At 39.8% G+C, this 24728-nt stretch overlaps 1 protein-coding gene across 1 annotated transcript in view; it reads right to left on the bottom strand.

Moving 5' to 3' along the window:
- The window catches only part of SPATA16 (spermatogenesis associated 16), a 78876-nt gene extending 59757 nt beyond the window's left edge, over positions 1-19119 (bottom strand). Inside the window, exons 1-2 of the mRNA XM_009475732.2 lie at positions 18547-19119; positions 4308-4453 (exon numbers count right to left, since the gene is read on the bottom strand). Of these exons, the coding sequence (XP_009474007.2) occupies positions 4308-4453; positions 18547-19119 (719 nt within the window). The remainder of the gene's footprint in view (positions 1-4307; positions 4454-18546) is intronic.
- Between the last annotated feature and the right edge of the window lie 5609 nt (positions 19120-24728).

Below are 24728 nucleotides of genomic sequence, written 5' to 3'. Positions count from 1 at the left end.
ATCTCTGAGTCTTCGGCTGTTTTAGATTCCCCCCCCCCCCCCCCCCCCCGTGCCTCCATAAGAGATTCCCTCTGTTAAGTCATCGCTAAAGCAATCGGGTACTACTTAACAGAGGTGCTATTTTCTACTTCATGTGTCTCCCTATGAATTGTGCAAGAGGCATTAGAGAGCCCTGCCTTCCACCGAACACATAAAAAGGCATAGCAGAAAAAGCTTTCCAGATTTATTACATTCTCTATGCATTGCCTTTCTGGGAGGGAGGGAGAAAATTGGCAGCGGGTCATGCTGCGGAGCAGAGTCTGCAAGGACACAGGAAAATCTTTGCTAACCCCCAAAGATTTTTAATAGCTCTGTACAGCAGTCTTCATTATCATGAACATATTTTTCAGGCATTACTTAGAGGTAATGTTAGAGAAACGCCACAATGTCTGATTCCTCTTCCTCCCCTTGGCCCTTACATCCACGCTTTCCAGATCAAGGGAAGGAGGGCAGGGAGTGAAGCCCAGGGATGCTCTGAGAGGAGGCAGGTCACAAACATCCTTCCAGATGGCAATTCCCAACGCACCTTCTGTCACGAGCCATGGGCTTCCTGTGGCCCGATGGCAATCCCATTGGGAAGAGTTATGACTTTTCACCTATGGCAGGCAGCCTTGTTCCTCTGCTGAGGAGCTTATTTCCAGAGCAGTCCTATGGCACTAGCAGCCTCATTGCAGCTAGGCAGGGAGTGATCAAAAGTAGGCAGAAATGAAACAAAATTCTTTGTCACTTGCTGCCAGGTAGATGACAGTAACCTCTTCCATGTTTTCTAGTGCTTGATCCATGTACAGGATCTCTATGAACAGCAGTCCATGTTTAGGCAACTGGATCAAGCCACATGTCTGTCATTCCTCAAATCTTGTGTGCCATGAGGACCAGAGTAGCCGAGGAAGCATTAGTGCAGCGGCAAAAAGCCTATTTCCAATAGAAAGTTCCTGTGTTCTTTTCCCATGTGCAAACAGCAAGTCACATGGTGTCGATGTAGACTAATTTTAGTTTGCTTGGAGGAAAAAAGCAAAATAAACAAAGGAACTGCAAGGGAATACGGAGTCTTATTGAGAAAGTCGTGTATATCATGTTTTGAAGGATCCTCCATCTTCAATTGTCATGGAGTTCAGCGTTGCTCTCTCCAATTTCAATTAAAATTGAATCTTAACAGTTGCTGAGCTGTGTGCGTGGTGCACTGTGGGTTGTTTTTCCACATGCGACTGCAGCTTTATGGATTTCTCTGTTGGGCCTGGCCCTCTGAAGAGCAGGCATAATTGGGGGACTGCTCTGCTGAAATGCTGTGCTCTGCTTCAAGATTGTTTTCATTTGGGGCAAAAATTCAACCACTGACATTATTAGGCCGAGCAACATAAGGCCTTAGCACTAATCTGAGGTTTCTTAGTCAGTTCTTGACTTCTCAGACCTTCACTGTTTTGCCATCTGCTATAATTGAAAATTGCCTTCTGCAATCAAAGGGAAAATCTAATTTCTCAGCAAGCCATATGGGGTTATTAAGATCATTAAACCCTGGTATGCCATAATGCCTGGGCCAACAGGACCATAGGGCATGTAAATATTGTGTGATTCATTTTATAGCTTCAGATTGCAAGTTAGGAATTATTTTGATGGCTATCTGATGATGAAAAGTGGTGGTCAAGTAGGTTACTGCAGATGTTGCTTGGTGAGGTCAATCCATGGCACGTTTGTTCAGAGCTGTGACAGATGAGAAGTGGTTTTAATAGTGTTTGATTGCAAAGGGTAAATCATTTGTATCAGCCTGACAAATGATCAGAACCCAGCCATTGTGCTCAATTGTGCCAGTGATGCTAAGAGCAGCCTTAAATTTTGATATTGAGAAACGAGAGAATACAATTTCCACTTTTCAGGAGGACCCAGACTTGGATCCTTCTCATACAGGATCTAAAGCTGATGATAGAAATTGTACTCGCTTTCCTTTCTTACGAATGGGAAAGCTACTCCCCTGAAGATGCCTGTTCTTGAACACTTTAAAGCCGAGCTGCTGGATTTTTTCTCTATTTTTCTCTATTTCTCTGGTTGTGATATTTCATAAGATTTCTTCCTAGCAAAACCTGCTTCTATGTATTTGATACAACTATGTATGCAAATATTAAAGCTGATTTTTGGTTAATAAGGTTTCAGAAATGAATGCAGGAGCTGTGAAATTTACATGAAATTAAAGAAAGAATAGTTCAGTAAATGCAAATAAATGCAGAAACAAACATTTTAATTTGAATTCATGATTAATGCCAAAGGATTACCAGCAAACCATTACAGTGTGGCGATGACATAAAAACTCAATGGGAATAAAAATTCTATATGCACTAGTTAACTAATGGCAGTAAGCTATTTTTAGTAGGAGAGCTTGGAGTAATTTATTTGTTCTTTTTGAAAAATATAGCTATTGATCATATTTCAAGTTCTGTCTTTGTTAATTATGCCTCAGAATATTTTTTTACTGCTATACTATTGTATCAGTTCCTGCATTTTACAATGTGACAACCATGGTCAGTAGATCTATTCCCATTCTGCAAGTTATTAAATGAATTATACTGAAAATAGGCATTACTGATTGTCACTTTTCTTTGTGCTCTGTACCTAAAGGAGTTAAGAACAAATTGTTATAATTATATATGAAAGAAGAGTGAAATTTTTTTCCCTACTTCAGTTTTCCAGTGATCTCAATCTGACTGCATTTATTTTCTCTGTAAGTCATGGGTTTCTGTAGGTCATGGTTTCTGTTTTGAGACAATTGAAACCAAAGCATGTCTGAATAGGCTTTAGTTTCTGTAGCACTGGGGTCAATACATCTTACTGTTTTGAAATCAAGATACTTTAAAGGAGGTAAAGAAAAGTATTGCCTGTTCTAGTTATATTGTCCAAATAGCTTCCTTATTTTAGTGTTCTTGGAAATCACAGTTAGAATAAGAGAGTGATCATTACCATTTTTCCAAAAGTTGGAAGTCCAGTCAAACTTTGTATATTTTTTCTTTTCTAAGATGGTCTTTGAGAAGCTGTGAAAAAATGTAGTTGGTTTTAAGTTTGCGTGAGGAGTGCACTTTGTTGTTGTTGTTATTTATTTACTTTTATTTTTAATGGGAATCTCAATCTTCCCCACTTCCTATGCTTTGGCTCACCTAACAGAATACTCCACCTGAAAGGAATACAGTTTGTGTGCCCGCTAGATGTGCCCTAGGAGGGCACCTACTGTTCTCTAACCTCCCATGGGCATTCAGGCCCCCAACCCAGATGGTACTTGGGACCAGGCTGAAGGATGCACCCCCACAAAGTGGATAGGCTCCAGGCAGGCATAGCTTTAGAGATAAAAAGTGCTTGGGAAAGGGTGTGGGGATGACCGGGGACGGGCGATGAAGACCTTGCCATTAAGTCAGGATTCTCAGACTTCCCATGACTTTGCATGTAGCTAAATGAACCTGCTGCCATGGTGGCATCGCATTTCTATACCAATGTGTTATTCTTCACCACTGTCTCCTGTGTGTTAGGCACAAGCATGTGCCTCCTCTTTTGTTGTAACTACTCTTTTGTAGTTCCATTCACTTAAGGTGATTGTATGGAAAAAATCCCTATCCTGCACTAATTGTGATGTCCATCCTAATATATCTCATACAAGGGAAAAAATGAACAGAGACCTCAGTAATGAAGTGTTGCTGGCAGGACATGCACGCGCTTAACAGAAACCATCGTTGTGCCTGAGTGCTAATTGAAGGCAGCACAAACCCAGCAAAACCCTAACTCATCTGGGACTGAAGGGAATTTCATCTCCACCATGTGCAAGTTTTGTTTCTGGCTTCTTTATGCATTGCTGGTGGTGCTGGTCTTTGATGTGGATCACAAGTGAGCCCATGAGGAATTATGTAATGAAAATAATTTGAAGCCATCCCTGACCTAATCTGGCTCGAAAAAGATCAAGAGCTCATAATATCATTACTGTCATATAAGGCTGAACATGCTTATATTTGTCAAGCTTCGATCTTCAGGATGCCCTGAACTATGTACGTGATTCACCTGCATATCCTTACCGACTGCATTACCAAAGCAGTAAATGTTTCCATGGCTATTGTGGCCTAATGTCTCAAATTTTAGAGAATTAGTCCAATCTAAACATCAGTGCCATGTGTAAGTTGTGTATTGATTCCTCTTTCTCCTTATTAGACTGATTCTTCCTGCACAAGATTTTTTCCATAGTCTTTGTTTAATTTTTGATTTCAGTCTTAGCAGTGTATCTAATCAATGTTTATTTTTACCTGTGTGAATGATTCAGAGCATCATCAGGTTTCCTCAGTTTTAAGTTGCAGGTTACAAGCTTTGTCTCAACAAAACTGGCGATACTGGAAATAGCTTCTGGAGATGGCTCAAAGGGATTGTCTATAGCAGCACCTTTACTGCAAAGCTGTACAAGAAACAAAAATGTTATTTACTAATGTTATAATACAGCTTTTGTTAGGTAGAAATCCTTTTTGTACCTGATAAATGGAGAAAACTGACTTCTACGTAAAATATACCCTGACTTTAGCTAGAGTTAGCACTACAAAAATCAGTACAAACACATGTGAGCATAATATAAAATGCACTGTCATCTTCCTGGAAGGGATAGTCAAGAGAACAAATGATATAAGCTAAAAACTAAAAAGCACTATTAGGAAAGAAAGTATGTTTTTCCCCATTTTAAAAAATAAAGACTCAACTTCAGGCTCCCCAAATCCATGGCTGTCTTGAGATCGAGGCTGAAGGAGGAGCCTCAGACAGCTATTTACTTATTTCAGTAAGCCAGTGGTGAACTCTGCCTGAGGCTCTGCTGCCTTTGCCCCACGGGGAGGACAGAAGAGAGTGATACAAGGCAAGGAAACCAGAAACTCTCCACCTCATTTAATGGGAGGACTTGTCCCTCCAGAAAACTGCTATAGAAAGTAAAAAGGATGAGATCAACCATCTCTTTCTCATCTTCTTGAGCCGTGTAGAATTTAGCAGAGAAAACCATCATATTTTCTGTTTTTCTGATAGATAAATAGCCTGCTGTTCATCACAGCCAGTGACTTTCTCATTAAATAATGTTCTATTTCATAATGTGCATCTCTAGAATTAGATAACCCACAACTCCTTAAAGTTTCGGAGAGTCTTCAGCGCTGGCAGAGCTACGATACTGGGCAGGACCACCTTCGGTCCTCAAATCTTTGTTTCATTAATCTACAGGCAACCTGATTTTGTAATGCCAAAGAGTAGTAAAAACTAGCTTTTAGGTTTTAAGAAAATTCAACTGTAAGCAATTAGACACAAGTGTAAACAAATAGATTAAGTCTAAGAGCCTTGTCTTTAAGGACGATAACCATATAGTGCTACTAATGAAAATGCAATTGAATGTCCTTTGCTTGGATAAACATCCCTAACAGGATTGTTTAGTGTGCAATGATTTCATCTGACTAAGTCACTTCATTGCGAATCAGCTTTAAAAGTAGATTTCTAATGAAGATTAACAAATTAATATTTATCTAGGCTGTGTGCTTAAGCCCTTGGATCACACCAAGACCAGTGCTGAGGACCCTTACAGCACTGATATGCAACTGCAGCCTAATGTGGATGAACACAGCCGCTGCTTTAAAATGGGGTATAACCAAGGGACTCTCACTTCAGTCCAGTTTTGCCAGCCACCAAAGCTTTAAAATGGAAGGAGGAGGATCTGGCCCATTTGTCTAGCTCCTCATCACTAATGAGTTTGGTTATAATTAGTTTCTTGTGCCTATGTAGTTACAATCCAGTGGTTGATCTTTAGGAGGTGCAATGTCAACTCAGCAGTTTGAGATGTCTTTAGATGATTAAATCTGTCAAGAAAAAAAGCTCTTCTATATATGCATCTTTCTTCCCACGTGTGATCCTTAAAAGCAAGAAGGATTATAGACCTACATCCATGCTTAGCACCTACAAAGCTAACCCTATCTTTAAGATATGTGCGCATTGGTTAGAGATCAGCTCAATTCTTTCCAGGCAACAAGGATCATTCAAGGAAGTGTTCAGGTATGATAAATGTTTTCTTTTTTCTGTCACATCCCTTCTCTGCTGAGCGAAGTTACACAGTGTATATAATAACACCCATACATTTAAGACTTTCTATCATCTTGTTATCTGTAGAAGTTATAAATCAGAAAATTCATCACTTTTAACTTTGCTCATGGTACCGTATATATCTGCTGAAGTGTCTCTATGGATAAGACATGCTATATGTAGCTAAAAGACCCAGAGAATTATGTTCACATCAGTGAACATAAAAGTATCATCCAGTTTTTCTGTAATAACACTTTTCAGCTGAATTGGCCATGCTGTGACCTCTGTTAAATTTATGTGAATGAGAGATTTGAGGCTACTCCCCGGACTTTCAAGTTCTTGAATGATTGTGAGAAGAAAAGAATCATTTAGGGATCCCTTCAGTATAAAGTGCTGCAATTCAGAGTTTCCTTGAGTCTTACTGCTGATATGAAGAGTTATGTTTAGACCTGCGTAACCCCTCAGTTATCTTTGACAAAAACCAAGTCGTGAGTCTCTGTAAACCATATCTGAACAGATAAGGATTCAGAAAGTATGTTTAAATACAGCAAAGATTGGGTTCTGCCAGGTCTTTTCTACGACATCTCAGAGTAGGAGTTCAAAGAAATGAATAATAACTCAATCTTTAATCTCATAAAATCAGAGTAATATTTTAAAGGGATGTGCCTGTGTTTGGGACCATCTAGGTTGTATACTTTTTATGTCCCAAACTCTCTCCTGACTTTTGTGTAGCGTTTCTGCAGCGGAGCAATGCATTTGAGATAGACCTCTCCACACTAGTTCCATACAAACAACAACAACACGCACCAAAAGTAAGATTCTACTTAATTTTACAGAAATGGCTCCTTCCGTACTAAGGAGAAAAGATATGAATATACAAAATAGCCCTAGTGTCTGGTATTAGTGAGATGCACAATTAAATGTACTTGCTGGTAGAAGGGACTTTTTTGGTAGCACTATGGACACCACTGGAAAAGGTTTCTGTTGAGTGAAGTATCTCAGTGCAGCCTGAAAAACACATCGTTGTTTTCCAAGCGCTGATGGAGATAATACCTTTTCTGTGTGTTTCATCACCCTTTGCTGTATTTTGCTGGCCTTTCTGATAAACGGACTTCGCTATGAAGCAGGAGAAGGACTGTTGCCTTGCATTGTCCTGTCTGCCACTGAATATTAAATCTGACTGAGCATTTTTGGGGGGTGAGGCAAAGACAGTGCCAGAAACCACCTGAGAAAGCTCATTTGGGGAAGTTCTCAGGGGAGGACTTAGGCAGGAAGGATGCAGCGAGGTGGGATTTTGCAGCAGAGGTGGGGATGTGGAGGAGAGTTGTAGAAAGGCTTGCATCTGAGTTTCAAAGGGGAAGAGAAAAAGGAAAATTTCCCGGGGATCCAAAGGAGCCTTTGTAGCTACAGATTGTTGTAACTTTGGGAAACCCTGCTGGACTGAGAGCAAGGGAAGAAGAAAGGCTGTGCCATGCACAGACATAATGAGCAGGGAGGAGATTTGTTTGCAATTTTCATGTTTCACCTAGCAGAACCGAGTTTTCTTTATCTTGCTGTAGTCTGCAGTCCAATAACAGTACCTTTGAAGATCAAAAGGACTGTTGGTGTTTTTGGAGTGCTTTAAGTAAAAGGTAAAAGCAGCTCCATCTCACTCCTCTGAATACCTTAAGGTCTCTTCACAAGGGTATTCAAATATAGGTGTGGGCTTGGTGAGGCAGTTACGTTTTGTGCCATTGAGAGTTTCTTTTCCCAGAGCTATGTTACAGAATTTTATTTTGATTCCAAACTGGGAAATTTAAGGGTACATCTTACCTAAGACTTTGGTGAGCTTTTGGTCTGCAGAAAGCTTGCCAATATCTTAAATGTTATAGAGGCTATGAAATTGAAGCAAACAAACATTTGAAGCTTTACAGTCAATCTGGGGTTAAAAACCTGCAATGTACCATTTTATGTCCTTTACTATAGCTAGCAAATCTAACAGCATTTGTTACTGTCAGACTTAGTCTACCTGAGAGTACCCCTGTCAGTAGATACGAATATTTTTCCAGAAAAAAAATTTAATTAAAAAAAATCCTACAAAGGATATTTATATTTTCATAGGGGCCCTTGTTACAGCTGGAGGCCATCGTGCAGGTTTTGTGTATGTGCATCCTTTAGAAGACTGCCAAGTTGTCCCATTCAAAGAGTTACCGAGTATATAAATGAAATGTAAGGAATGAAAGCGTTACCTGCAATTTTTGTATTAGTGGTGAACTGACACCAATTATGTTATACTTTCACTGTTAAAGGAGGTTTCTCTTGCAATGTGTAGGACCCTATAAATATATTGCTGAAACCACAGTTGTACAAATGCTTGTGATAAAGTACTTTGACAAAGGTCACAGAACAAGTCTGTGACACTGTGAACTTAGCATAGATCTTGTTGTGGTATTAAGGCTTTAATTTTGGCAGTAGCAAGCAAGCAAATTTTATGAGTAAAGACCTCCCAGGTGTTAGCTAATAGGAGAGGAAACGATACCCCCAAACCCACCATGGCTTTGGTAAAAAACCAGTGGAAGTGCTGGACATGAAGGTAGCTTCCTAGTTAGCACGTGTGTAATTTGGAAGAATAAAATTAGAGCTCTGGTGATCTGCACATTGGCGCGTTGGAACTGTTGTCACTGAAAACAAGGTGAAAGGTTCAGGTGTAAGAAAGTGGCAAAGGTAACAGTTTACTAATTGCTAGTATAGGTTTGGTGTGTGTTTAATTCAGCAATACGGTTTGCCTTAAAGAGTAAGATGCCCATCTATGTGTGTGGATGTAGATACATATTTGATAGCAAATTTAGCTTGGGCAAACAAGTAAATTTGGTCAAATGGTGTGCGGCGATGGGATTCTTTGGCAGCTTCCATGAGATCACTCATGCTTTCCTCTACCAGACTGAAAGGGTTAAGAGTTAGTATGAATACAGCAATAACCTGCTAGCCTTGCTGGAGCTGATTGCTTTGCTTTTTTTTGGTTTGGTTGGTTTTTGTTTTTGTTTTTTTCATTACCAGAGGAATGTTTAATCATGCCTCTCTGTTTTAAAGATAACTTTGTCGTTTTCCCTGGAGTGATTTTTTTAGAGTGGCTAATCAGAGGGACAAACCTGAAAAGGCAAGAAATATTTAATTAGTGTCTTTTCTTCTGACTAGCCAACAGTCCTAACCAGATGCCTTCACTTCAGAGCCATCCAAGTAATCAGCCTGGTAACGTCACTGCATTGCACATCAGGCACCTGGCAAGTTGAACACTAACTGCATCCCAGAAAATGTCTGCTAGGGAAGGCTACTTCTGAAAATAACTTTCAAAGCCTGATAGCAAGCCTCACACAGGGCTGAAAACAAACTGCTTTTTATATATTGCACTGTATTGCAGTCCTTACAGCTATTAGGCACCAGCAAAAATACTGCAGGAAACCAGTGTAACAAAGAACCAGTTAATGGTGGTTTTGTCTCAGTGGAGAGGAAAAAAAAAAAAAGCCAGTATGGAGAATAAAAAGAGAGAGGATTTTCTCTCAATGATATGATTTCATGCAGCATAACTTTCCAGCTTCTATTCAAAGTCATGCTGACATCTTGGTATGCAATTTCAGTCAGCAGAGCAGGAATTGTATATAAACCCCCTGTCTTTATTGTTAATGAGATTTGTGTAAATAACTTGCTAGAAAACATATTGAAAATATATAATTCACTACTAAATATGAATGCAGATGTCAGGTAAGACGAACTAAATTTGCTAGGCTTCCTGCAGTGTGCTCTGCAATGGATAATTCAAATAATATGTACGTACGATATTTTTGGCATATTAGCTGCTCTACGCAGAGTTAGCACTGGATTCCGTAGTAGTCATGTGTGTGCAGGACACATTTGCTATCTTGGGCATATTATCAGTTGCACAGAACTGGCTGAGAGCCAAACATACCTCAGATATGCTGAGTTATGAGAAATGATCCCTATTTCTATTCAGATAACCACCATTTGCCAGAAAAGCACGAATCAGGTGAGTATTGACTACCAGATGAACTTAACAGGCTGCTTGCCCTCACCATGGAGTATGGTGGGCCTGCTCTCCCCACATTTGCATTGGTTTTATCTTAAGCCCTGTCTACGTCTAGGCTTAAATTCCTTCTTCGGCTACAACCAGCCTTTTTGCAGGAACCAGAGGTGCATGGAAGGAATTTGGTGACCAGGTGGGGCAGAATGTTAGAGAAGTTCAAACCTAAATTTGATGCTCCCCAAAGGCTGACAGGTTTTGCATATCTGTCACTGTTCTGGCCTTTTTTGGAGACAAGAGCTCTCTGCAAAAATGAGATTTCAAGTGCCCACCAAATTCAGAGGATGTAGCATTTTAGTTTGTGCTCATTTCTAGGTGGATGCTGTTTTATAAAAATAAACTTGACGTGAATCTTTCCCTCCCACAGACACTAACGATGTTCCCTGCAGCACTCCTAAACCTAAGTCATTCCTGTTTATTGGCCCAACCTCAGATAAAAGCTTTACATCCCCGCAGTGCAAACTTAGGGGTCTTCCTCATATTGTAAATAATATGCTTTGGAAGCATTAAGTTGGGACCAAAGGTTTTAGGAAAATATCATCTGTTTAACTTCAGCTTAATCTGTGTGCTGTGCTACAAATCTCTGCCTCTCATTACCAATCCCTGTTTTATGGAGTGTTCCTGTTATCAGTACTGCCAGGGTGAGAGGAGTAGTCACAGAAGCAAAAGAAAAAAAAAACAAAACCCACCAACCCCAAAGCTCTCTAATGAAACATATATTGTGGAATCAATATACTACAATAGTTTCCGAGGAACTTTATATTCTGTACAACATACTGAAATCTCCTTTATAGATTGCCTTTGTAATACAAAATTTGTCAGTCCTTCACTGTGAGTCCATCCAAGATCAAACCAAACCAAGGATGGTGTAAATATTCCATGTGAAAACCAAACAATCAGACAAAAGTCAAAACTGATACCAGGACCTCCTCTTGACAGGATTGTAGTTCGAAATGCCTATTGGACTTTGAAGCAGGAGCATCAGTCTGTTGATAGTATTCACATGAGGAGCTGGCCAAAATGAATGTTTTTTTTGGAGGCAACTGTCAGCTGGTGTGATGTGACTATATTGTAGCAAGATTTTGAGAGCTGTCATGATTGCTTGGAAAAAGCAATATAATTTCAGGCCAACTAATTTAATCCCTTTGATGCCAAGAGATTTGCTACTGCTAAGTCCAAACACAGAGATATCTCACCAGCACTTCTATTAAGGCAAACTATGTGAAAGGTTCACTCGATTTTGATGGACAGGATTATTAGGGAACAGCAATAATTTGCTGAAGCCTTATTTTCATGCCATTTCTGCCTACGACATTAAAGCTAGCTGCAAGGTCAGCTCTCCCCTCTCTCCCTACCTCAGGATGGCATGGATTTGGTAAACTCCACCAAGAATCCTCTCAACAGTATTGTCAATGTTAGAAACAGCGCACATACCCATGCCTCAGGAATAAACAGAAATAAAGCTCTTCCCTAAAGTAACCTAACCAGAATTCATTCCCCCCTACTTTTTATTGTTTGGTTCACCTCTGTAAAGCTTTTCAGCATTTATATTCATTTTACACTGTCAAAAGCTGAACAGGAGTAAGATAACAAATGGTTCTGGTAGCAGCTGTCACCACCTACTGTCTGTGTATGCCTGTGTGAATCTCTAAATGGAAATAAAGTACTTTAATAACACATTTTCTCTAAACTGTCCTCATGGATAAAGTTACTCTCAAATCAGTCTATGAACACTTTCCAATTCGGTGCCCACTTCAGCCTGCATCTCTGTCTCTCCTCTGCAGAGTCTATGTAGGTATGCAGCAGTATGATTTAAAGACATTTCAGATAGATAGATAGAAAATTCTTTAACGGCACACCTTCTGTGACTGTCGCTTGCCTGTGTTAGCTGCTTTTGGTGTTTGAACCATCTCCTAACTTGCCTAATTTTCTCCCTATAAATTAAGCTGATTGTCATCGCATTTTTGTGCTGCGTTGGCTCTAGCCAGGAAGCACCTAGAGCCACAAATTAAACACGAATGGCTCTGCCCTCCCTGTTCCTGTAAGAAACCTTCCAGGAGCAGATGGCAGCTGAGAGGATAAATACCTCCAATTTTTTAGGGCTCTGGACAGAAAAGAAACTCCACTTCGAGGCATCGCTTTACATTGAGAGATGTGAAGTAGCATCATGCACTTGCGTTTCTCTGCTATGGGGTGTCACAACGCCTGTGATACAGGCGGGGAGCTGTGGGGTTCAGGCACCTAAAGATTTTTAGCTGCCCAGCTTTTAGAGAAGCTTCTTCTGGATCCAGGCAGCAGGGACGTGCCCTGAGCCATGCATGATGCTGACTGTTGAGCAAAAGTCTGAGCCCATGTCTTTCAAGATGGGCTAGTGCCTGTCCCAATTATTTTTTTTCCTTTTTTTCTTTTTTTTTTTTTTTTCCCCTTGTGTTACCTACTGAGGAATCTACTACATGGACCTTGTCTCTGTTTCTCAGTGATTGTAAAACATGTGGTTTGCATGTGTTCAGGTCAATGAGGCTTTTGATTGTAAGTGACAAGTGGTGGGTGATTATTATTTTTAATCAAATATTATACTGCTTAGCATTTACAAAGTATGGAGAAAATGTTTGGTGCTTTTGAGCACCTGTCACCTCCAGGTAAATAATTTAATAACATGTGGGGAAGCCAATTAGAGTTAATTAGAAATTGACTGATCTGCTTTGGCACCAAAATGATTGGAATACACAGTCTGTCCTTTCTGGAATAGGGATTTTGCTCTTGTACACACACACAAAAGTGAGGAAATATATTGTTTTATGGTCAACACATAGTATTCCTTTGAGGAAAAAAGCACTTTATAAGCCAGATATGTAACAGCAGTTCAGGCAAGAAGAACGAGGGCAGGAATCCTTATAGACAAATAGCTGTGCAGTTCTTCAGCTTTAGTTCATGGTGATTGGCATGCTGGAAATGTCTAGAAGATTAATAGATTCAAATTCAGTGATCAAAAAATGGGAGCATGTCCAAATGGATCATTATAACAGATTCCCACTCTATCCCACAAGCCAGATTTGAGCCATCTGTAAGCTTCATATTCCTGGTCTAAAATCTTCTGCAGGCATAAAAGACAATAAGTATCAGTAGGAAAAAAAAAAAAATCAATTTCTTGGCTTTGCAGCCTAAAAATATAGTGATGGGACTATAGGGAGAGAAAAACTGCTGATTATCAGTTTGGGTTTTTGTTTTTTTTTTTTTTTTTAAGCAAGTTAAATGAGTAGGCCATATTTTGGAAACTACTTTCTTATTGGAGGTTAAAAGAATATTTCTAGGGAGTAAAGTCAGCATCTCACACTCCAGCTTTGGGGGATCAGTGCCTGCCACCTTTGATGTTCTCTGTCCAAGACCTCGTGGACTCACAGGAAGTTTCTAGAGGACCTGTGCTGATGATAAGGACAGAATTTATGAGTCTAATTTTTTAGCTCCAGCAAGTTGGTGCTAAAAATAAATATTTAGCCTTTCACATGCTTTCCCTTGAGGACTTTCATAGTGTTAAACTGTGTCTAGTCCTTGCACAGCTTTTCTTGGTGAGAGGGGATAAGGAAAACTATATAAAGTCCTATTTTCTACCCCTTTCATTCCAGTGGATGACCAGCAATTCCAGTCTCTGAGCTCCATAAAGCAAGTGATTACACATTGTTGTACATTGATGGCTTCTTGGACCTCAAGACCCACCTGCAGAAAGAGACGATGTTGGGGGAGGAAGGGTGGGCAGAAATGTGGTTGTGCCCTAGTCTTTCTGCAGCAGCTAGCACTGATCCAACGGTCACACCAGGGAGCACATCCAAATCCCCTAACCCTACGGTGCTCCCAGGGCTGTCCTTGCAGCAATGCCTCTAAGAAAGCCGCCTGTGCTTTTCTAATGTGCTCTACCAGTGGACAGGCTACTCAAGATGAATCTCTTTTCACGTAGGTATTTGTATAGAAAATACTCATTTTTTGCTTCTCATATTATGAAATTGATGGAAGGCTTGGCTGAGTCGTGCTGCCTAACTCTATATTGGTATGTAATTATGTCCACGAGGCACCGGTGCCACAGCCACTTTCAAAATATTTGCTTTTTGCAGATATTGTTGCCTGGAAGAGGGAGCATGGTCTTGACAAAGCCTTCTCTGCAAGCAGTGAATCACAAGGCAATGAGCCACAGGAAAGGTTAATCTAAAAACTCAAGGTGCGCAAAAAAGATGGCACTAATGTTTATCTCCCTGCCATAGGAACAGTGCCCATAATAGCCATCTGTGGAAAATGGCGATATTCCAGCTTGTGGAAGGCACCACAACAGCACTCTGGTGAATTAATCACACGCTGTTTGAGGCCTTCACCTCACACGTGGGATGCATTTCGTGTCTCTCAGATATTCTGTGCCGAAAGCTGTGTGCTGAGATACTGTGGACTTCTTTCTGTGCACAGCAGTCATGAACCTTTCTCATTTATTTTTTTAATTAGAGAGGAGGATTATTTTCAGAACAACAGGGTCTGAAATTTAAATTTGTGCAGGTTTTAAACAGGCTGATGTTTCTGAAGTCTTTTATGCTCTCTGATATTAGGAGATTAGTTTGAGACAAGATCTTTCGATCCTCATAACAGTTTAATGTTATTTTGTAGCTAAGCTGTTAATAATTGGCTAGAGATTTTATAGATATACATATTTCCACTGAGGTTTTAAGCTACAGAGTGATTTCTCATACCCTTCATATCCCAGTCCAGATGTTCAAGTCCTATTTCCCTACATTCCAACAGATGGATGCCAAAAATTTAGGGACATTTACAGTGTTTCACAGTATAGTATCTATAATATACTGTATTATTGAGCTAGGAGGTAGAAGAGCGAAGACTATTGCCCCAATTTCTTCAGCTATTTTCCTTACTAGCAAGAGAAAGTACTTAATTCTTAAGCTCTATTGGTGAGAGTTCTCCAAGGAAGCATTATTTTTTTACTCTCTCAGGCCAGCTATGGTGCAGCTGACTAACACTAAGTCCCTCCTGGTTAATTTAATGATAGCTATATAGTGCAGAGATAGTGAGAAACCACCAATTCTTCTCTTGATAACACTGCCTTCCTGATGTCTGCGGTAATCAGCAGCATATAAAAGTCTCTAAATTAAACAAGCATTTCAGTTTTTCTTTCTAATTTTTTTTTTCAAATCCAACAATTTCAGTGTTAGACTTTCAGAACTGCCTGTTATTTGCCTATCTGAAAAACAACATGATCTAAAGAATGATAATACGACATGAGTATATAAATGGATCTAGAAAAGACATTTTGGCTTAAAGAAGAGCCAAGAAATGTAAGATATTTGTAATATGTAAGGTAAGACTAACTTTAGTGATACTATTCAAATTTAATGGTAAGCACATGCTTTTCTGGATCAGGGTATCTAACTGAAAATGTTGTAATGTCAGACTAAAGCCTTAATTTCCTTAAATCTGAAAAATGTCTGTAAACATTTTGCACCAGAAACCATAATTTCAAATTTCCTCACCTTTGAGCTTGTTACGTATCACACTTTTTTTCACCCACGTGAAATGCAGAGGAATTTTTGTTTATTTCTTCAAAAAGCAATGGGCAGAACAACCACGGTTCCAATCTCAGTAGCTTAACTTTTCTGGTTTTCCCTGCATCATCTCTAGTTTGTCTGTATCTGAACAAATAGACAAATTGGAGACGATGCAGAGAAAAGCAACAAAAATGATAGAGGTTTAGAAAATGTGACCTGGGAGGAAATACTAAGATGAATGAATTTATTTAATTTAGAGAAGACTGAAAAGAGATGTGCTAAGAGGTTGCAAGTACAGAGATAATGGTTAATTGCTCCTCATGTCAACAAGGATACAAAAACCATTATGGGCTATTTTGCATGATGTAAGACTGGAAAAAACTTTCTATCAGCTTGCTGATATAGATGAGAAACCCGTTTCACTGGAGATTTTTAGAAACAGCATACAGAAGTGTCTTTCAGGGATATTCTGGTTTTTGCTTCTGAGGAGACCTGGATTGCTGAGAAGCCCCAACCCTATAGTTCTGATTTCCCCACCACTCTGTCCACAATCCCAGGAAGGAATTCTTTAATCTCTACTTATTCTTTTACCAGGATGTCTATTAGCTAGCCTTTCCATTGCCTCTTAGGAGGAGACAAGTACTCCTTTCTTCTCAAGCGACAAGTGTTTTTGTCCCCATCACAGCTCGTTTCTGAATGTAGGGGGAAAAAAAAAGCCGAAAAAGGATGGCACTTTCTGATTTTACTCACTCACTGCTGTAATATTTATAGTTTTAAAAGAAAATGCTTTCAATATTGTAGAAAAAAGTAGCTATAGGATATATGCTTGTCAATTGCAAACCTCTAATGTTTTACAAATGCTATTGAATTAAGTTTGGCAGTGCAGCACTGAAACAAGTGTAGTTGGACCCTTTTTCAGGATGTCAAGTGCGTAGCTGAAGTCATTGGGGTCAGAGTGGAGATAAAACATTAGGGAGAGTCCAGAGAGTCCAGCTTGCAAGTCCTCTATTCTAATCACCAACCATATTCCTGTAAAGTGGGAAACGTGTCTTTTTTTTTTTTTATTTTTTTTTTATTTGAGAAGCAGATACTGGCCTTTAAAATCCTTACAGCTACTAAGAGTGGTTTTTTGCATCATGTATCATGGAAAAAGTCAAGGGCTCATCTGCACAGTAAATGTTAGCAGCTGGGTTAATTGTGAGGATATAGGGCATCTTTCAAGGTTTATAAGACCGCTATGCTTTTGGAGATACTGTTTTCAAAATGCTCTAATGCTACCTCTTTGAAAGCAGCCTTTGGCTGCAGAGTGCTACTATTTAACAGGTTTAACATTACTAAAAATTGAGAGGCTGATGCCATTATTAAATTTCATTCTGCACAAAAGCAAACAGTTTATCATAGTCTGTTCCCAGCAATTGTAATCCAATTTTTGTTATCTTACATTGTTTAAAAAAAGAGAGAAAGAGAGAGAAAGATACTGTACATCAATCTGATAAAAATGTTTAAATAACTAGTGCTTTTTTGTGATTATGTTGGTTTTATAGCAGCATTATGGAAACACGACAGGGTAACTAAAATCTGATTACGTCTAAGTCCTTGCCCATTATGTGATTATTATGAACCATGACTTCTACTGGCACATTATGAATTACATGGTCATAATACAAGGGATTTCCAATATAATTAACTGAGATTAGCAGCACTAGAGAAATCTGGGAATAATGATACAACTTTGAACAATCAGTTTACTGTAAATGATGCTAGCTCTGGCTTCCAGGAACCGGGAGGCTGGTGGATGTACCCTGACTCACCTGCTGGGGTTTCCCACATCTCCTTTCTCTTCCTTCCCCCTGTGAAATTAATTGCAACCTTGCCAGAGTGTTAGCAACTCCCTCTTTTCCTCTTTTCTTCTCATAGCATACTGATAAAACTCAAGGCTGGCTAAGATTTTTCAAAAACATCAAAGGTCTTTAGATACCTCCTTTTGGAGGGGCTCAGCCTGAAACTGGAAAGGGCTCTGCCTTGGAAAACATAGAAATGTCTACTTATTGAAGAACAGATCTGTTTTAAGACAGCTCAAGTTTGAGCACTTAAAGGCAGAAAGTAATGAAAATCACAGATTAGTTTCAAAGATCATAACCAAGGTCATATTATTTCTTTTGTATCTCAGGCAGGCAAGAAGTCCTTCTTTCCACAAAAAAAAAATAGCTTTTGGACTCCTAGCTGCTGAAGAGAAAGCCAGCTGTGTGCAGAGGGGGTTGTTCACTACTGGACCTGTCCTTTCTCATGCAGAAAGAAAAGGCTTTCTACACAGATCCAGTGGCCATCTTCTGGCTTTAGACAAAAAAGGGGAACAGAGTGCATGATGGAAATGCTGTAGAGGTTAAAACAGATTTTTTTTTATTTAACTAAAGGGTTAAACTTGTCACCCAGTAGTGCATGGACAGCTGGGATAGAGTGGCAACTCCCCTGATTATTGAGATATCATTTGTCCCTGATAGAGCTGGGATTAGAAAGAGGAGCTTTTTTTTTTTTTTCTCCACTTCGTGGGACTTAAATTTCCATACATAAATACAGTTGGAGACTTAGAGAAAAATACAAAATCACCTGAGATTTTTTTTTTTTGGTTCAGTCCAGTGCCCGCCCCCCCCTCCATGATTTATTTTTAGCTCTTAATTTTCAGATTTCACATGAAATGACATCTCAGGATTTTTATTAAACCCTACACATCCCAGGTTTGTGCTCCGTGTTCACTTGATATTATTACACCCGGTCAGTACAATGACAGCCTTTCATTTACTTTGCTACGGTGATTGTACTTTTTTAACCCCGTACCTCCAGTGCTGTGGAGAACTGCTCCGCTGCGGCCACGTAGTTGCTCTGCCTGTAGGAAGCGCTGGCTTCCCGGAGGGTCAGCTGAAGCTGTTTGTCAAGCTGGGGCAAAGTGCTGCTGTTAGGTGTGCTTGGAGCATCTGCTTTTTCCGAATCACGACACGCTGATTGTGTGCTTGTAGGCACCACAGGCTCAGCAAACTCGAAGGAAATGTCCTCCTCATCAGTGTAGACCAACTCCATTTCTATGTCTATTAGGCTTTTCAGAGGAATATGAGACAGAGGTGTTGGGCTTAACTGACTGCCAGTCTCTAGCGTTGTTTCTTCTTTTTTCACAGCTAGTTTTTCATTGTTTTCTGATTTCTGTTTACAGCTTGCTCTGTCTACGTCATTACTTTGTTTTTTCTTCTTTTTCTTTGCCATTTTTATTCTCCCCATTATATTTTCTGCTGCTCCATCCCCAAGGTGGTTTTTGACCTCTTGCAGTGCTTCTGGAGTATCATTCAATTTGTTTGCTGCTACATTTGACTCCTTACTACTACGTGTTTGCTGAGAGGTTTCATTCTTGCCGTTCATGCTTGTGAGATTTTTTTGGAAGTCAATGTTGCTGTCTGATGCCATAACTTGAGCAAAGAAAAGAGTCCTAAGAGAAAATGTAGAAAAGTTAAGAATACTCAAATGTTGCAGAGACAAAAAAAGCATGCAAATGCTTTCTACTAAGCATATTGTAGGCACCATTATGAGAGAAAACTCTTCAATAGTTAGTACATGGAATACCAGACTTGCTGCAATTACTTTCTCTTTCCTGTGTAAAGGCTGCTTAAAAGTTTTTGATAGCTCTCGATAACGGATGCTTGTTTATGTAAAGTAATGCCAGTGTATCAGTTTGTTATATTGCAGGTATATGTTGCAGACAAGAAGGAAAAATCAGGCTTTTAATCACAAGAGAAACAACCAAACCCCTGTGACTGATTGACTTATGTTGCATGTTGTTATGGAGTGCAAAAAATCACTGTGGCCTGCTTTTTGAGATCTGGTAAGCACAGTGACAGAGTCAGAGAGGGGAGTTAAAAAAATCAGGCAGAGGAGCACAACTCCAAGTGGGCTCCCAAGTTCAGCTGCATTTGAGGAAAATTCGGATCTGGATTTGGGTTTCAAAGCCGTTTCTTATTGAACCATCTGCAAAGAAATGAGTGTTGGTACTAAGAAGCAACCCTTCCCCAGTAGTTAACAGCCTAATTGTCAGTTCAAGGAACCAGCAGTGGATTCAAACTGGTACAACAAGGTGCAGAATCAAGTTCATAAGCCTCCTCTCAACACTAGTTCTTGTACAATGGGAAAGGTGACTTGATCTGCATCGTAAACTCATAATTGTGCTCAGATGCAAAGGAAATGTTGATCTTCATCTGCCCCTGATGACTTTAGAGTGAAAAGGTGGAAGGCACAGGTAATTTCCTTCTCTGTTTTTCCATCAATTATGAAAAGTCTAATTGTAAATAGCTTTAATGATAACCGTCTTTCAGAATGGTTTGTGAAGCATAAGCACTCAGCCTTTAACCTGTGTTATCATTTAACAGACCTCCTTAAGTTTAGTGCCAGTTTAATGTGCTTAACTACAGGTACAGATTGTACAAAGGAAAGATACATAATAAACACATTTCTGTTCGGCCAGAAACAGATTTTAAACAATAAGCAACTTGTTGAGTTTTAGCGAAGGCTCTACAGAATGCACTACTGCACTCATAAAAGCTGCTGGAATGTGTCCTGGATGCTGTGGTACGGTAAACCTTTACTGTTTAAGACAATGGGCATTAGGCAATGGGCAGAAATTTATAGAAAGGGGTAAAGGGAAGAGGCAAAGGCATTTCAGGCCATATGAGAAGCTGATACTGAATTTTAATGTAAATAGGGTTTCTTATCTTTGTCATGTTTCCCCCCTCTCCCCTGGCTAAGGCAGATTGCAGCCAGGACTGTCACCAGCCCTGAAGCAGGGAACTTGTTGATTTTGAAATTTGTTCACAACCTCCAGGCTGAAAACTTTACTGTAGCAGAACTGCCTGTGGAGAAACTTATTCTTCCTTCCATGGCTGCAAGAGAAGGAGTGAGAGGTGAGGGGATAATTGTGTGATTTAAGGTAATTTCAGCAGACTTTTTTCAGCTGAGCAATCACAACTCCTACTGAGTTCAATGGGGATGGAAAACCACTGGTCCTTCCCAGATAGTGCTCCGCACTTGTCAGAATAGAGCTCAAAGGAATCATATTTATAGCAAGCTATTTTGAATGGCAGCAGTAAAGCAGCTGGAAAAGGCTAATGTACTTGCATCTGGCAGCAATTTTACCTGTTTGTAAGACATTCAATCCCTTTTTAAAACAAACCATAGCATAGCCTAACGATTGGAAGACGTGCTTTTCAGTGCTGGCTTCAGCACTAGGTAATTTAGGAAATTATGATTTATCTTCGCTGTGCAGTGGAGCGGAGATACTCCAGCCAGCCCCAGCACCAGCTGAGGGGATGAGCCTGATAATCTTGGTGCCATGTCATGCCATCATAACTGTCAGATATGGGACCGTGATGGACCTCCATGTGGCCCTGCAGTATATGGCTATCCCAGGTTCTGGAGCGGGGAACACAGGATTTTCACAGCCTCTTGGGTGGGCTGTTCACTGAAGGTCCTAAAGGACTCTAGAAAATGAGATTCAAGTGTCTACATCAGATACAAGTTTGCAGGAATTTTCCTCTGAGCAGCCATATAGTGCTGAGGAGCCCTCAAGGAAAATTAATGGACTCTTCTCCTCACCAGAAAGCTCACAAAGGCAAAGCCCTGTATCTGATGGGGGGTTGATACCAGCGTGAATGGGAAATTGGCTGGACCAAACTGTTTGCCATGAAACTGTCTTAAGAAGTTTAAAACAATTTACTATGGAATAAAAAAAAAAAGCAGAGCACAAACTGTGAAATACAGACCAATAATTCCTAAATCACTTATGGATATTTTTCCAGTCGACCAGCACCTGAAATGAACTTTGATGTATCAAGTGGATTTATACTGCTCCTATTGTATTTTTTAGGTATTCAAGCTGATTAACATGACTTTGGGTTGTGCAATGGAAGCACATTATAACTCAGGCAGGCTCACTTTAATCACTGCCTCAATAAAAAAACACTTCCAGGGAAAAGCTTTTAGAAAATCATTATCTTTGTCAGTTAAGTATGTTCCTGAGACTTTGGTTAAAATGTCTGTTTTTTATTTTGGAAACGTTTACTGTAAAATGGTCCTAATGAATCACTATGCAGGGGAATATAGATAGACAATTTAGCGCGATAGTCAGAAGGAAACTACTCTAAATTTGTGAGCTCTCAGGAATGATCTTCCTGATCAGTCATAAGCAAGTTCAGCTTTCTGCATATTTGAGGGTTAATCTTTGCCAAGAGACCTCTGTCGATGGCACTGCCAGCCACCACAGCTAAGGATTTTGTTGGGTCTATTGGCAAGGAAACCACAGCTCTTCAAATGGAGAGGCTTACATGAAAAAAATATGAATGCAAAAGAAACATAAGATCATTTATCTTTTAAAATCCCCTGGTTTTGTCTGTTGATTTCCCAACGTATCTGAGACAACCTTCTTGGGGAGAGTGGCCTGCCTACTAGATAACGTAAACTTCCTTATATGCATTATCTTCTGAACCCTATTACTTATGCTTTTTGTTCTGTATCTGGTTTGATTCTGCTTTCAACACCTTCTCCTATTATCTCACATCAGATTAGAGAAGAACCTGCTGATAAATCACACTGGCATTTCAGCTGGCAGCTAGTTGTTAAATTCTTTGCCAGTTCTTTGATGAGCCCTTTTTTCTTCAGAATTTAAACTTTGATTTCAACCAAAAGAGCTTTTGCCCTTACAGTTGTGAAGTAAAACCTTTCTAAAGGTGAAGTAAAACCAAAGACTGTAGTGCTATCTTCCTGAATCTGCATATAGCAAGGCAGAACCATCGGGCTACATTCAGCATTGATTTAAGTGGAGAGACAGGAGAGAGGAATTTCTTCTAGTAGTTCTCAGAGGGGATTAAGCTGCCTTGAAACTGAACCATTACGTTGTCATTACCAGCTCTTTGGGACATGAATTCTGTGGGGCTGCACTTCAGAAAAAGTTCCATTTCCCAATTTAGGTAAAATCTTTCAGTAGACAGCACAAGCTGCTGTTTCTGAGGATCACAGCTGCCTTTTATGGCAGAGGCTGTGGAGAGAGAAGCAAATTCAAGGAGAGATTCTGCAGTGTTGGCCTGCTGGATCATACACTTTCATGGTTCAGAGGTCTAGGGGGACGGTACGGCAGCTAGGAAGCAGAAAGAGGACTTGATGATTTTGTTTCTTACTCTGAACCAGGTTCCTTACACTGACCATTTGACAGCGGTCCAAGTGGACCCATGCCCTAACATTGAATGTGTCCCATGAACGCCTCGCTAAAACTCAGAGACAAATTAGGTATCGGATCTGGAGACAGCAATAATTCTCCCTCCCCCCACCCTGATCAGAACTGGCAGAGATTTCTGTTGTCACGGTTTTGTTTTATTTTCACTTCCTCTGCAGCATAAGGTACAAGCTGCCTCGTTCAGGATGGTCTGGCTGTACCTCATCTGCTGTCCCAGAAGCTCTAGTCATTAGTGGTCCATCTGTATTTTGTGCTCTCTGCTGTGAATGTTCAATGCTGCACGGTTTCTAGAGGATAACATCACAACATTTTTCAGCCAGAGCATGACTGTATCGGCAACACACTTGCATTTTGCGCACAGATACCCCATCTGTCTTTCAGTGAGCTCACTTGTGTACCAGCAACCATATAGTTGTGTTAGCCTGATGCCCCACCCAGGCTAACTCACCCTGCTAGAAGATACATATAATGACAACAGCTCTATTAATATACTCCTTAGACAGTGATGGGACTTTTCCAGAAAGTTATAGGAACCGAACTCTTTCATCTATAATAGTCTTTTTCTCCCACAAGGCCATTTGAAATCACAGGGCAGTCATCTGTTACAGTTCATTTCAGTGCAAATGTTGGAACAGGCAAAACTGCATCCAAAACTATGGAGCAAGTATAGGAAAATTACACCACTGGTACTTGTACAAGTGTTATCCCACTTCTTCAATGTCCTCTAGTACAGACAGAGAAATATAGTACTATAACAATACACATCCAAAGCCCCACAACAGATATGTCATTAGCTGCCCTCCTCTATAATAATTTCACTTATATTGAATTCCAGATATCCTGATCCATCTCTAAGGTGAGGATGCTCCAGTTTTATCACTTAAAAATGAAGCAAGATTTATCTGTATTAGATTTACAGACAGACTTTCTGAATGAGCATGTGCACCGACAACAGCTATGCCAAGATCTGAACTGGAGATTTTTCCAGTCCATCTTTCAGCGGGATGACTTTTTAAGCACTTCCTTTACTGCTGAATACCACAAAGGCTCAGACAATCTATTGATGACGAAGGTCAGCACCTTCTTAGCGGCCCATAAAGTGAGTCTCTCACAATCAGGTTTCAGACTTTTTAAGATTCTAGCCATTTCTTTAGGCAATGAAGCAACCTAGTTCTTTCATCCTGCTATTTTTATTGTTTGAAAGCCTGAGTCACATCTGATCTTTTTTATTTTTAGTTTTCTTTGGGGGGAAAAAAAAAACCTTAATGTATCTTTTTTTGTTCAGTACTCTTATTTCTTTGTGATAGACATAAGTAATGGCTCATTCAGTGCAAAATCAGAAGTCCTTACATTTTTCTTGCTGTGATAAGGGCACACTTGCCATTATTACGGCTGCATTGTCCACATTGCTGCAGTAAAGGTTTTGTCAGCACTTCTGCTCTAAACACTATTTTCACTCACTGTATTTAACCTGTTTGTAAAAATAATAGTAATAAATTAGGCTCTGGGCTGAAATTTGGCAACGTTAATTGTGTTTTTTTCATAGTAGTTTGCAGGGATTTAACCATATTATCCTAATTGCTCTTTGAGGCTGAAATGCACGTATTAATTGTTTATGTGGTGCTGAGTACAACAAAACACTAATGTCATTAGGCTATACACATAAGAGAAATATTAAGCTATTAATAATTACTGTTCACAGCTATCAGATAACTAGTTCACTAGGCACTGTTATGCATAGACAGTAAGTTTA

The sequence above is a fragment of the Nipponia nippon genome, unplaced genomic scaffold, assembly GCF_047370975.1.
Source record: "Nipponia nippon isolate SJK-2023a ecotype South Korea unplaced genomic scaffold, ASM4737097v1 scaffold_7, whole genome shotgun sequence".
Taxonomy (NCBI): Eukaryota; Metazoa; Chordata; class Aves; order Pelecaniformes; family Threskiornithidae; genus Nipponia; species Nipponia nippon.
Note: the sequence above shows the minus strand (reverse complement) of the source record. Positions and strands in the feature narration are given on the sequence as shown.